Raw genomic sequence first — 15,327 nt, 5'->3', positions numbered from 1 at the left:
GAAACCAGCCCTATCATTGATGAAGTGTCCAAACCTTTTTTCTAAGGGTGAGCAAAACAATACTTGCAGTTTGTTTGCAGCATAATCCCAGTTCCATTTTTCCAGGAGGAGTTTACATCATTCATGAGCTAAGGGAGAGAACAAGAAATCCTATGTCCTTTCTATTAGTTTGTGTATGATGATTGGAGATGGGCCTGGATCAACTCCTCAAATCCAGACATCTCTGATTTTCAGATAAGTGGTTTCAATCTAGACCTGAACCTACATAAGAACGGCCATACTGGGTCAGACCAAAGGTCCATCTAGCCCAGTAGCCTGTCTTCTGACAGTGGCCAATGTCAGGTGCCCCAGAGGGAATGAACAGACCGGGGAATCATCAAGTGATCCATCCTCTGTCACCCATTCCCAACTTCTGGCGAACAGAGGCTAGGGACACCATCCCTGCCCATCCTGGCTAATAGCCATTGATGGACCTATCCTCCATGAATTTATCTAGTTCTTTTTTTGAACCCTGTATAGTCTTGGATCCAAGTTTTACATGCATTGATAATTCCTTGGTAGCTATGGCATATGTAAGGCTGTGTTCATAGCTCTAAATCAAAGCAGAAAGGGAGGATGGTCTAGTCGTGGTTAGAATGCTAGCATTAGGAGACTTGGATTCAGACTCCTGTGTGAACTGTTTCTCTCTATGCATCCATTTCCCTTCCAGGAAAAGTTGATAAGAGAACTTTACTACCTCCAAAGGCTGATATAAGGATAAATATGTTAGAGATTGTGAGGAGTGCAGATACTGTGGTAATGGAGGTTATATAAGTACCTTAGACTAGAACTTTTCTGATTTTAAAAAAGTATAGTAGGATCTTTCTGATGTCTTATCTTCCAAAGTAAGATCTTAAGGCTGGATTTTGCTGCAGTACTATATAATACTGGCATCTGCTATTTTTGTTCAAAATTCTGCACCATTTGAATCTTATAGAGATGGCTTCTTGTTTCAAATTTGCCCTGTTTGTGCTTACTCATTGCTCCAGCAGAGCTTTACAGTGTGGCCTCGCAGACCTTTCTAAGAGATGCTATTGTACAATGTGTGTGAGTGTTTGAAGTCTCCAGAATGTGCTTTAATTGAAAACATAACTTGACATAGTAGTAAATGCCAAAAGAGAAAAATAAAAGGCCACTCTTCTGGCATTTTGTACTGACAAGCACCTGACAGGAAATACTGTGTATATCTGTGGAAAAGGAAGGGTATGGCAAAGAAAAAGAACTATTAATGAAAACTTAAAGGGTCAGATCCTCAACTGAAGAAAATCAACATCACTCCATTGACTTCAATGGAGCAGCCACCATCTCATTGGTTTCGTTGATGCTATACCGATTTACACCAGCTGAGGATCCGACCTATTTCTGTCTCTCACACACATGCGCACACACATGTATACAAAAGGAGCTTTGGATAATATATATTTGTTTCTTTTCCTCATTTTTTAATAAAACTTTGTTTTACAGGTTGCCCACCGCTTGGTCTAGAGACTTTAAAAATTACTGATTTCCAGCTCCATGCTTCTACAGTAAAGCGATATGGTCTTGGGGCCCACAGAGGAAGGCTTAATATTCAGGTAACATCAATTTTCTTTGTAAGTGGTAGAATGGCTTAGGGTTGTAGTGTTCTGCAGACAGTGCTAATGGATGGTTATAGGTTTTGACTACCTTGTCAGCTCACATTATTCAAATGAAGGGGAAATATTGAATTATACTGGTGGATGGGGTTGATGAAGAGTTCTGAAGTTGTGGGGTTTGTTTTGTGCTTTAAAAAGCTCTACATTTTATGCTGCTTAGAATTCAAATCCTAATGGAATTCCATAAAGTAAAGAAGGTGAGGTGGAGAGAAGCAGGGAAAAGAACCTTCCTGTGTTAACAGAGCACAAAGAGGAGACTGTAAGGATATTTGAGAAGCAAGAACATTTTGTTTCATTATTTGCCTGTAAATAATGAACCTGGTGAATAGAAAAAACATTATTAAGCAAAGTAATTTGTCGCCAGACAGCTTTTCCCAGGCAATGATACTTCTACCAAAAAATATAGCAATTTGGAAGCCACTTGTATATGTTCTTGTGTCTGCTGTGTTAGTTATTTTCTCTTTATATGGTTTTATCTCTTTTATTCCAGCATCAGTCTTAGGCAAAAGACAAAATTCTAGGCACATGAATAGCACTATTTAATGGAATTGCTAATATGCAAGAACAGGCTTAAGTGCTTTGTGGGAACAAGTCCTCAGTTCCAAACTCTTGTTCTTAATTGTTTTTTCACTTTTAATAGTGCTTCCTTCTCTACTCCATTCCCTTCCAGTCTAAAACCATTGCTAATACAAAAGAGAGCACAATATCTATAGCTCGATAGCATGTATAGGACATTAGTCACCAAATTAGAAGTGAAAAGTTGCTAAAGTCTCAACTGGTTTTATGGTTCCAGTTTATTAATCTTAGCCTTTTTATCCCTCCCATAAGGGTCTCTTTTCTAACTGAGAGTCATTGTCTGATGGACTGAGCATGGGACTAGTAGCCATTAATTTTTGAGTTCTAATCCTGGCCTTGAAATTCACCTCCTTTTTTCAAGTTGACAAGTCACTTAATGTCTATGCCTGAGTTTCTCAATTTGAAAAACAAAACAAAACCAGGAATAATAATGACTTTGTATGGTTGTTCTGACCATTAATTGATATTTCTCAAGCTCTTTGTGATCATTAGATGAATGGTGCTATGTAAGTACCAAAGAATGATGATGGTTACATTTTATTTATGTAGAATAATGCTATAGAAATGGTAAAAGTATTACCAGGTACTGAGATGCATACCTGGTTCCTTGTCTCAACAGCCTGTCAGTCCTTGTTTGATGCTTGTTGCTATATACTGCCTTTCATTTTATATTGTAACCTGTCTGCACTGTCTTCCATATGTAATTGGGATCTCTGGCTATCCCCAGTTATTTAGTTCTTTTAAATTAGAGAGTGAATTAATTGTGAAATGTCTGGTTTTGGGACATTGGCAGGGGGTTGAGGGAAGTCACACAAACATCTTGAAACTGAGACCAAAGGCAAGTGTATTATAGATCTAATTCACCCCGGAGTTACTCTAGTTGTATGCTGGTGTAAATCCACTGAAGTGAAAGGAATTAAACCGGCATAAAACTGGAGTTATGTGGTGTGAATCAGTTTCCATATATTTATTAACTGATTAAGCAAATCAAGGAAATCTATTTACCCTAGCTGAGACATTAGTGATAGAACAGAGCCATGGATCAGATGACTTTGAGGAGAGTGGAATTTACCAACATTAGAAGTGACTCTTTCTTGCTGCGAAGTTCCTTCCAAACTTGAATTTGGCTTGACACTTTCCGTTAGCCCAATAGAGTGGAATTCAATAAATGAAGTAATCTGATTCAGGCTGCAGTTACTTCCAAGATGGTTCCTTCAGTCTCTTCCCTCCAATGCACTTACCAAAACCATCTGAAGAAGTGAGCTGTAGCCCACGAAAGCTTAGGCTGAAATAAATTTGTTAGTCTCTAAGGTGCCACAAGTACTCCTGTTCTTTTTGCGGATACAGACTAACACGGCTGCTACTTTGAAACTTACCAAAACCAGAATCAGTGCATTGTTCAAGGGGCAAACAGGATGATGGTGAATGTGTTTAAGGCTTGAAAGTATATTTTAAAAGTATAAAAATAGTTGAGGGGGCCACTCTCAGGTTTATGACTAGATCAAAACCTCGTAACTGGAATGTGAACAGAAAAGGGGCTCAGGCCAACTATTCCTTTCAGAACAGCTAAGTGGCATGCCAGCTGGACAGTTTCCATAACATTTGGTCGTTTGTTCGGGCTTCTTGTCTCCAGTCTGCTAGGTTACAGGGTTTTCTGGGCCACAGAACTCCTTTCTTTCTTGGGTCTTTCTCTCATCTTGATCAGTGTCCAACTCTTCCTCCTGCAAATGAGCTGCTGCCACTTGCTGTTTCCCAGCAGTTCTCCAGACACCACTGGCTGTGACTGTAATATCTGTACCAATTTTTAGATAGTGACTCCATTTTTCTCCATCGCGAAGCTCATGCTTCCATCTAGGTGGTTGGCTGAGGGCTGCAGTGTACTCTCCAATGAAGAGTCCTTTAACCCCAAAGGCCAGTCTTCTTTATTTCAAAAATATGTTTTCAGTTGTGTTCTTCGTTTTCCAGTTTCAGTTCTTTGTTTAGAAAATTGATCTATTTTCCTACTGCACAAACAAATGCTTCAGCCTGTCATAACTCTGCTAGATGCAATGTCTTATTCCACATATCTATTGCCATTTCCATGTATTGTGTAAATCCTGGCAAACATTCTCTTCATTTTCTCAACTTTCGAGTTTGTTTTGATTATTTTCTGGTATAAATACTTTCATGATCCCATCACTCTGGGAGGCTTGTATATAAATAACACAAGAGTACCTAATCTATGACAATGTTTAAACTTAGGAATTTATCTCTTTTCCTTTTCCTGTTTGAGTGCCACCTATTTCTCTTCTACAACTTTATCTCTAATAGACAGCTCCAGTAATCTTCAAATTGCACACTTTCTACATTATAGCGCCCACCCAGATAACCATTCAGTAATCCCTTAAACCAGCTCAAACATTTTGAGCACTTACCATGACTGACAGTGTGTGTAAAAGTGCATTCTGCAGTTCTTGTTCTTTTTCAGATACTCCGAGTTTGCAGCCTGGCCTAAAACGACTAAGGTTTCAATATATTCAAGTTGGTGAGATCACTCTTTCCAGATTTCCTCTGTCACTTAATTTTGCATGTTCAACTTCAGTTCAGGATTATGATCTCTGAATTTTGGTGATATTGGGAAATATATAAATGGGACTTTTATTTATAACCAAATTTGGGAAAAAATACTGTCTTTGATGTTTCAGTTTGAAATTTAGATTAATTTACAAGTACTTTATTAATGAGAGCTGAGGTTAAAGTCAATTACACAGTGAAGACAGGCTTTAGAGTTTGAGGCGGGAGTGCAAGTATGTGCATTTGGTTGTTTGTACTGTATGCAGTTGTGTATTTATTTATGTGCACTCCTTCTTAAATGTACAGTAATCAGAGAGTGAAATTCAACCCTGGGCAGAGGATCAGCATATTATCTATGCACTTCAGTCCCACTTAAACTCTGGTTAGAAGGTTTAATTGCGATGAAGGTGGTGCATAGAACTTTGCATGCCCTGTGAATTTCACCCAGTATGCACACAGTAGATTCCACTCTCTTTTAAGTATCAGAAGATGAGTTTGTGTGTAGTCTTGTTTCTTTGTGTCACTGTTACAGGATAGAGCAAACAGTGAAATCCACAATCATTTTTTGACTATTACACAAATACGGTACTTAAGTTTCTTCAAACTAAAGAAATGCTAATGACATTTTGCAGTTATATTTAAGCAAATGATAGTTATGTTTTTGATGGTGTACTGTAATATGCACCATGATATTTCTTAATTTATTAGTTTCTATGCTGCCACTCCTTTATGTTGGCAGTAACTACCCTAAAAGGATCATGAGCTGGTTGAAAGTACAAGTCCCGAGCAATTTCAGATCTACAAGCTCCCTGTGGTGAAATAATTATTGCCTTAGAGGATCTAACTGTTGTCCTCATCCCATTAGGAATTATGTACAAGTTAAACATGGATAGATTGCTACAGGTATAAATAATTACTTGCATTGCAGCTGACTTACTGGGTGTTGATTTCACAGAAAACTGAAATTTCTGCCTCTGTATTTTTAGTACATTTAGGGCTTAGTATCTTCACCCTTGATACAAAAGTGGGCTTTTTGAATTGTGCTAGTATGGGACAATATTTATATTGTCTTGTATTTGGAAAGAGAACCATAATGATTATGAATTGAGAAAAGACGTGCCCTGCTGTCATATTAAAAAGATGAATGAACTTTCTATGAGACTTCAGTCTTACTTCTAAATTTACACTCATGTACCTTATCAACAATCATTTGCACCCACAATTTTGCTTGAATTTCAGCATCTAACAGCTGAATTTACAGGCACTTGATATGCAAGCTATGATCTTCTGAAATCCTATTAAGCTGTGCTCACAAATTATTTTTTATGAATCATTGCAGGTGCAATTTTAGAGGGCATTTAAAAAAAAATAGCCCATACCAGGAATATATATCTATAGAACATTCAATATATGCAATAAAATAATACTTAGCACTTATATAAAATGTTTGGATCGAAAGATCTCAAACTGCTGAACAGCGGTAAGTAATCATTACTGTTCCAATTTTACAGCTGGGGAAATTGAGTCATACAGAAGTTAAATGACTTCTTTAAGAGCTCACAATGAGTCAATGGCAGAATTGGAAGTGGAACCCATGGCACCTGATTCTGTCTAAAATCCTATGAACTTGGCCACTGTCTCAAAAAATGTGCTGATATAGTTCAATAGAAGTGCTTTAATTAATGGGAGATACACATCTGCAGGCAGAACTGGGTCCTATGTTGTACTTTAATACCACATTATATGAGTAGATGCACTTCTTGTACAACACATAGAACTTTCCCCCAAATAATTGCTAGAACATATCTGTTAAAAAAAATTACCCTCGCTGTTAAAAATTTACGCCTCATTTTCAGTCTGAATTTGTCTAGATTCAACTTTCAGCCATTGGATTGTGTTATACTTTTGACTGCGACATTGAATAATACAATATATCATACCAAAATCAGGGAACTCAAAAGTTAGTCAGAACCTGCACTGACATACACCTTGTGCTAACTCATTGACTTTACTAGTCTGCACAGCAACAAAGAATTTACTTTGGCATGTATTGTATGGTAATAAAGTCTGTCCTTGCTCCCACTGAAGTAATTGAAAGTGCTGCCATTTAATTCCACATACCAGCGCTGGGTTCAAAAATAACAATATATTTGAGAGCTGAGCCATAATCAAAACTCCATAAACAAATTTCAGATCCAGATCTAGGCTTAGATCTGGGTTTGCAATCTATCTGTGTAGTGTCCTGCATCAGAACACCAACCCTGAACACCTGGAACTTTGGAAAAGTTTAAACTCCAAGTTCAAGAACATTTAGATTTGGGGATTTGGATGTAGATCCAAATATAATGTAATATAGATCCTAACCAACTTGGACTTGGATTCAGAGTTTGAAATCACTAAAATGAAAGTATTTATTTTACCTGCAAATTAAAAGACTAAAATGGTCTGATTTAATACTTTGGTTGACTTTCAGCCCATCTTCTACCCTGCTTCCACTAATCCCTTCATCCTATTAGTTATAAATTTACTGAATCAGTGCTTAAAAATGAACTCTTGAAAAATTACACTTTTGGTCATGCTTAAATCATAATTCTAACCCCTTAACTCCCTTAATTAAATACATGGAAGTTTAAATTTATGTAAATATTTTATGTGGGAATGTATATTTTGATCCATATTTTTGGCTGAATATTTGATTATAGCTATTTTTAATCACATAACCAGGAATGAAAATTACAATCATGAAAAGAGGTCTATCACCATTTAAACTACTAAAGATTTAATTAAGAACATAAGTTTATGGAAACAAAATATAAAGGTGGCCATAAGGCAAGTTCAAGGACTTCAAATACCTTTTTAAAAACAAATGACAGTACCATGGCTTTAAAAAAAGATTTAAAAAAAATAATTTTAGGATATTTTTTCCCAGGAAAAGCCTATTTTAAGAATTTTTGATTAAGCATCTTGATTTTTTTAAAATAGTATATTTAAACAGCAATAAACAAATTGCTGATACATTGAATAGTAAAATATTCTAGTAGTTGGAGAAAAGTTGAAGAAAAAACAGAATGGAAACAAGTAACAACACAGACTTCATCTTCATGCCATCTTTCTGTTCCTGACTCAGAAAAGCACTTAAGCACATGTTTAAGGCTCAGCATGTGCTGAAGTCCAGCCATATTCAGCAAAGCTTTTAAAGGTGTGCTTAAATTTTACTATGTAATTTAGTTTCACTGAAAGCAATGGGCCTTAAGGATGTGCTTCAGTGATTTGTGCAAACAAGGCTTCTCGTATGCCACTGGTCTTGTTCTTCTCCCTTCTCCTTTCTATCATCCACTGCCGAGTTCATCTTTTCTTCATCCTCCGATGTCACATTTATAAAGCAATGGTCTCATTCTGAATTAGAGATGGGCCTGAACCAAAACCTCAATCAAATACCCTTGAACTTTGCAGGAGTTTGGATCTTAACTTTACAGTTCAAGGCCCATCTCTATTTCAACATGATATTTTATTTCATCCACTCCATTGAATGGAGACTCAGTTTGAAGGCAACACTAACAGTTACTTTCTGGATTACTTTGTAGAAGGAGCCAACCAGCAACAGAGTCATAGAGTTTAAGGCCAGAAAGGACCACCAGGTCATCTAGTCTGACATCCTGCATATCACAGGCCACCAACACCACCCAGCCCCTGCACACTGGATCCAAAAAGTTAAATTAGACTAAAGCATTACAGCTCCCAGGAGACTAGACTATTATGTGCCATTGGCAGAGAATAGGAGGGACCAAGGTGCACCAGTTTGAGGTACCTGCAATGGCAAGAAAATGATTAAATAAGATATCCAGATAATCCTGGCAAGAGGTGTGCACCCACATGCTGCAGAGGAAGGTGAAAAACCCCCAAGGTCACTGCCCATCTGAGCTGTGGGAGAATTCCTTCCTGACACGGTGATCAGTTAGAGTGACCCTGGGCATGTGAGCAAGAACCAGCCAGCCAAGAACCTGAGAGAGAGAATGCTCAGTACCACCTCAAAGCCCTGACCCTCCCCTTCCAATGTCCCATCTCCAGCCATGGCCATCCCTGATGGTTTGGTGAAAGGAAATAAAAATAATAATCGTAAGTGCTGGAACTAGGGGTGCTGCCACACCCCCTGGCTTGAAGTGGTTTCCATTATATACAGGGTTTATAGTTCGGTTAAATGTCTCTCAGCACCCCCACTATAAAAATTGTTCCAGCACCCCCGATAATAATGATGATGATGATGATAATAAAAACACACCAGAAGACACTGGGAGGAAACAAAGTCCCTCCCTGCAGATGGCTGGCTGACTGGTCAAAAACTTGTGGGCTTTGAGGGGCATGTTCACTCATAGTTGAAGGATTATTGTTAGTCAGGGGGCCAGAACCTCAAGTCAGTACTTCAATGGAACTATGCCTATTTAAACCATTTACACTAACAAGCCAGGGCTTGATTCTTCTCTCTCTCATATCATTTTTACACTAGTTTAACTCCATAGACTTCAGCTGAGTTACTTCTGATTTATATTAGTGCAAGAGAAAGGAGAGTCAGTCTCTGGTCCTGAGGCACTGTTGTGTTACCTTAGTTTTACATCAGTGTAACTCCATTTAAATCTGTGGAGTTACACCAGTGCAAACTAGACTATTGCAATGGTGAATCAAGCCCCCTTGAGAGTCTTGACTTTCCTTGGCAAGTAACTTTGTCAAATCCTGATAGTTCATATTTCACTTTATCTTAACATGTATTTTTAACTAAACCTCCCTGGAAAAAAGTAATGATGCTTCTCCATAAACAATCTGGGCAATGTTCCTATTTAGTTTCTATCTTATTTTCCCGGTGTTTGCTTCTTTCTGAATAATTTATTTTTCGGTGTTAATGGAATTTTCCCTACCCCTTGCAGTTGGACTTGTGTGTAAACTTCATTTTCTGTGTTATAAATATAATTTGATGTGTTTGATCAAATTTGGAAAAATCAGGAATTCTAACTGAACTAATGTGAAATCAAAGACTTTGGGTGTGCGACCTCACTAGAATCTCAACTTTGATCACCTCAGAAGTTTAGACTTCTAGATTCAAGTGTGGATCTAAATTATTGAATGTTAAGGGATGATTCATGCAATCTGACTAATATATCAGGCATTAATTCTCTAGACATATCCCAGACATGCTTACTTCCATATACACCAAATGAGACCGTATCACTGAAAACATGCATTTGTACCTATGTTTTATCCTGTTTATCTTTAATACATATTTATAAAGTCTCCCTGGCTAGCTCTTGGGAGTTGTTTGGGAGATACCAAGCATTACAAACTGCTTGTGAGCCATTCTTGGAATTGCCATGACTGCAAAGAAGTGCACTTTATAACTCCTGAAAAACAGAGTGAGGAGGAGGTATAAAAGTATTAAAAAGCCTGTGTGTAGTGGCTATGAACAAAGCAAAGAGCCTCTGTCCTTTATAATAGCAATAACCACCTGGGTGCAGGGTATTTACAGGGCTTACTAACTAGGTGAAGCTAACAGCCCTCAGAGTGCCTCCACACATAATTACATTGCAGCTAGTCATAACTTCCCAGGAAATGGCCTATGATCAGGTAGTTATTGCTTAATTGCAATTTCCTCAGATTCAGTTGCATTCATCTGGATTTTATATGGCCAGCTCTGAGTCATTTCTCCTCATTTGAAAAAGTTGGGAGACTGTATGCTTGTTTTTTATTGACAAATACAATAAGTGTAAGACATTTATGGTTAGTGGTTTACGTGCAGGACTAGGCATCAAGTATTTCTGAGTTCTGATATAATCTCTGACCCTGACTAATCTCCATCACTGGGGACATCCAGGCCTCACAACTAATGTCCCTGAGTGGAATGTGTTGATCCCATTTGCATGAACTCCCTGTTCTCCAAAACTACTTTTGGAGGAGAAGGCCAGGGTTCCACAGCAGGGGAGTCTTTCCTCTAAATGAGTCAGTCTGTCAGAGACATTTGCACAGTTCAAAAGACCACATGGGTAATTTGTGCTGGACAGAGACTTTCTGAGACTGCTGGCACAGAAAGGTAGGTTGGGCTGAAGTCCTGTTCAAAATCAGACCAGTCAACTCTAAATTAAATTTATGTCAGGATCTTGGCTTTTTAAGTGATTTAAAAATATTTTTCCACTTTGGCCAAGATGTTTTCTTTCCCAATGTGTATAGGTCCTGAGAAGGGGCACTCCATTAGAGTCTTAGAACATCTGTGTGACCAAAGGAAGGAATGGAATGAATGATTTCATGTTCTCTTATTTTTTCCATGAAAAGCTTTTGATTTATCAATGATGATTTATAAAGACAGCTTTGCCTTCTTTTCAGGCAGGTGTTAATGAAAATGATTTTTATGATGGTGCTTGGTGTGCAGGACGAAATGACCCATACCAGTGGATTGAAGTAGATGCTCGAAGGCTAACAAAGTTCACTGGCATTATCACACAAGGGAGAAACTCTCTTTGGTTGTAAGTACATGCTTATTTTGCTGTCTATGATTCTAAAGTTTGGATCTAAGTTTGTTCATTTTTTCTCAAGGAAGAAAGGGAAAAAGAAGAGATGATGGGACATAATAATAGAGCAAGCAATTAAACAGAAAAAAGATAAAATGCATGTTGTTTATACAGTATTGTGTATACGGAAAACAAATCTGAAGGTAGCAGATTACCACACCCTTAAACTACACATGTCAAGAAAGCAGGACAACACACTTTAATAACCCTCATCATTACCACTTAAGTGATGAGTAACCCTGTGTACCCAAATACGATTATTTAAACCAGTGTGCAATTTGCTGATATTATGTTTCCTATCTGTTTTCCAATATTTAACAATTATCCATTTTTCAGTCATGCTGGACTATAATATCGAATCCCCAAGATTTACTAGTACATCAGCAATCACAAGTTAATTTATGTGACTCCAGAGTATAAATTAAGTCAACATTTTCAATAATTATTTGCACATCACCTCATTTCAAAAGGATAAAAAAAAATCTGAAGATATTACAACAAAACATGATATACATTTTGATCAGAGTTCCAGCATCTGCTACTGCACTGAGCATGTGCATTCTGGTTGGAATCTATGGAGTTGAGGTGTGGCCAGTAAGCTTGCCTCATTCTACAACTTCTCCAAGGGACATCCTGCCAGAAAAGGGACAACTCCTCCTCTCTCCTTGGAGACTGTGGCCTATGTACCCCATTCTGGAAAAGCAGAACCAAGAAACTCAGCTGCTGGGCATTCCTGTGCTGTCCCTTGTAAATACTGAAAGCATTCTGGAGTCCCATGTCTGGCAGCAGAGTGAGGGATCTGACTATGAATCTCACACAGTTGATGTTTTGAATTTGCAGTTATCCGTTTTACACATATAATTGCACATTTTGTGTGCAAAAAAACCTCTTCATGACGAGGCTCCTTGTTAAAATATATAGCTTAGGCACCTATAGCATTTTTGAAAATTCATACTGTTATGTCTACCATTCAAATTGTCTCTGCGTTGGACATATTACTCTAGCAAAAGGCTGATGGTTCATGTGGGACTTTTACCTCCCCAGTTGGCATAAAAGTGCAAAATCACTGAAGGAGTTGATAAGACTACATATAATAACACAGAGAACTGGACTGATACTCAGCAGACCTGCATTCTATTCCAGCCTCTGCCACTGGCCTGATGGCTGACCTTGGACAACTCACTTCACTTCACTGTGTCTCTGTGTCCCCATCTATAAAATGGGGATAGTGATACTGACCTCCTTTGTGAAGAGCTAGGTGGAATTTTTATTATTCGCTGCCCAGCATGGCCCCACTCATGAACAACAGAGCAAACCCTGCATATACTTAGTGGAAGCATTAATTAGAAAGGGAAATCTATCCCCTCTACTCCTCTCTCTGCTAGAGATTTCCAGGTGCTTACCTGCTCCCCACCTGTAGCCATAATTGGGCCCAATGGAGTTGTATGTGGGGCAAAAAGAGGGAGAATATATTTGAATTTTCTTTAAATGCTCCTTTCTCCGTGCCTGATTCTGATTAACATTGATGCAAGTGACATGAAAGGGGCCTCCACTGAAGTCAATGGAGTTACCCCACTATAAAACCAATTAGAATTAAGCCCTACAAGTACAATGTTCTCGTAAGGGATATAGTATATATTTTGCATCTTCATGCAATATACATTCAAATCTCCCTTTGACCTCTCTCTGCATTATTCAATCATGTAATCCCATTGGTACTATTGCAACGACTTCAGTGAGTAGGGGGTTGCAGGATTTAACAAGATCTGTATCCCATACTGTAAAAGATGTATTAGAAAAACAATCACTCTAGTAAAAACAAACTTTCCCTTTTTATACTGTAATTTCTGGTACTGATTTTCTTTTTCGTAATGGTGTGGGAGTGGGAGCCTGTGACGATGAGTTTGCTATAGTTATTCCTCATTGTTCTGTGATAGGTAATTACTGTAGCAAAGGATCAGACATCTCCTGTATTTATACATTAGACATCCCTTGTGCCAGCTATCATTTATACCAGCACATAACTTCTTTGTCTTTGTCATGTTGCTGGGTTTTAGTTTATATTATGCAGTTTGCAACAGGGCAGGAGGCCCTATTTACATTTGACACACATCGACTTCTTGTTTTTTAAACTTCTGAACAAGATGCCTGATCCTGTCCTCATTAAAGTCAACGGGTAGACCTCCCACTGACTCTCCGGGGGGGGGAGGGGCAGGGTGCAATTTCCTTCTCCTCATGTACCCATGCATCTGCATAGTGTCTGTCTCAGATGTTCAGGCCAGGCTCAAAATTCAGCCCTTCTTGAGTAATGACAATGTGCATGCTTTCAAATAGCCCCTGGGGCCTGATCCTGCTTTAGTAAAGTGCCAAACCTTTATTGCCCACCACAGGAAAAGGATCAGGTCTTTATTTAATATTTGACTCCCATTTGTAAATTGTAACTTTTATTTTTGTGCTATTTGATTTGGTTAAACTCTGCTCTTTAATCTCCTATCTCAGAGATTGTTTAAAAGCAGAGATTCCATGTTAAGCTTAAGAGGGCTGATAAATGAATCTGGAGTGACAAAGTGTAATTTTAAAACACTAGAGGAAAAATGATAATGTTTACTGCAATGGATGCTTAACTTTTGCTGTCAGCCTTCCTAACATGCGGTATGTGTGTGTTTGCATTTTCTAGCTACAATCTATCAGTTTGAAGCTTTATCTGGGCACATGCTTTTATGGCTTTCAGAAAAACACAATACATTTTAAATGACCCAAAAGAGATGGTGTAAATCTTCATCCAGATGAATATGCATCTGCTATGTCATACACGTTTATCTGAAAGCTGAACTAGTACAGGTTTCTTGGTTTTATTTGTTGGATCAGGAAGAAAATATTATGTTGTTGCTAGCTATCATGTATTCTGCACAAATGTGTGTGGCACCACAGAGAGCAAGTGTGAGGGGCGGTACTAGCTCTGAAGGGCTTAGCTTCAGAATAGATGACTGACTAGGAGTGATGACAGACAAGTGGGATTTAAGGAGAAGAAGGATAAAAGTGACTAATATTATGGGATTGCTTTAGCTAGTTCTGAACACATGGGTCTTGAATTTTCAAACACACTCATGTAGGCACCAAAACAGGTGTCCAGATTTTGAGAACACTTCAGAATGTTACATGCAGTGCTCTTTTAATCTGACTGTAGATGTCACCATCTGAACTTCTGGATGCTGAACTCTCGTGTGAAAATCTGGCCCACAGTGATGTCAGGTTATGTTTTGTTTTTAAATATTTTTATTGTTTCTAAATAACTGTACCCTTTAATGTGTGTCTACTTTCCTTTGTTCCTTCCTCATCGTTTGGTCAAGCCAGGAAGGGTGGTAAGAAGGGAATAGGGAAATGGGAGGGGGGTGTAATGATGAATTAATAGGGGGAAAGAGAAGGTGGATAGAGAGGGCTAGAAAAGGGAGGATAAAAATAGAGATGGTGAGGAAGAAGTATATGATGGATGATATATAGTGGAGAGAGAAGGATAGCTCAGTGGTTTGAGCATTGGCCTGCTAAACCCAGCGTTGTGAGCTCAAACCTTGAGGGGGCCATTTAGGGATATGGGGCAAAAATCTGTCGGATGAATTAATTGGGGATTGGTCCTGCTTTGAGCAGTGGGTTGGACTAGATGGTCTCCTGAGGTCCCTTCCAACCCTGATAGTCTATGATGATGGGGGAGTGAGGTAGGTCAGCAGGGTGATGGAAGCAGATGTTAGAGTCCAAAAGGAGAAAGTCTAGTACAGGGAATGCTTGGTGATATCAGGAGGTGAAAGTTCTCTTTTCTGCTGCCTGCATTAATGGCTGTAGGACTTCAGATGGCTTAATGGCCTTTTACAGGCTACCCTAGTAGCTGCTTCTGACAGGATGATGGGCCTCCTCGTGGTTTGGGTGGGCTGGGTGGCCTGTTGTCCCAGAGTGGCTGCTCACTGGTCTGATGGAGGTAG

General features: G+C 38.6%; 1 protein-coding gene across 1 annotated transcript in view; it reads left to right on the top strand.

Annotated features, from left to right (window-relative positions):
• Positions 1–15,327, top strand: part of CPXM2 (carboxypeptidase X, M14 family member 2) — a 118,622-nt gene that overhangs the window by 38,260 nt on the left and 65,035 nt on the right. Inside the window, exons 3-4 of the mRNA XM_065407710.1 lie at positions 1,504–1,613; positions 11,169–11,308. Coding sequence (XP_065263782.1) covers positions 1,504–1,613; positions 11,169–11,308 — 250 coding nt within the window. The remainder of the gene's footprint in view (positions 1–1,503; positions 1,614–11,168; positions 11,309–15,327) is intronic.

The sequence above is a fragment of the Emys orbicularis genome, chromosome 7, assembly GCF_028017835.1.
Source record: "Emys orbicularis isolate rEmyOrb1 chromosome 7, rEmyOrb1.hap1, whole genome shotgun sequence".
Taxonomy (NCBI): domain Eukaryota; kingdom Metazoa; phylum Chordata; order Testudines; family Emydidae; genus Emys; species Emys orbicularis.
This window is presented reverse-complemented; position numbering and strand designations above follow the sequence as displayed.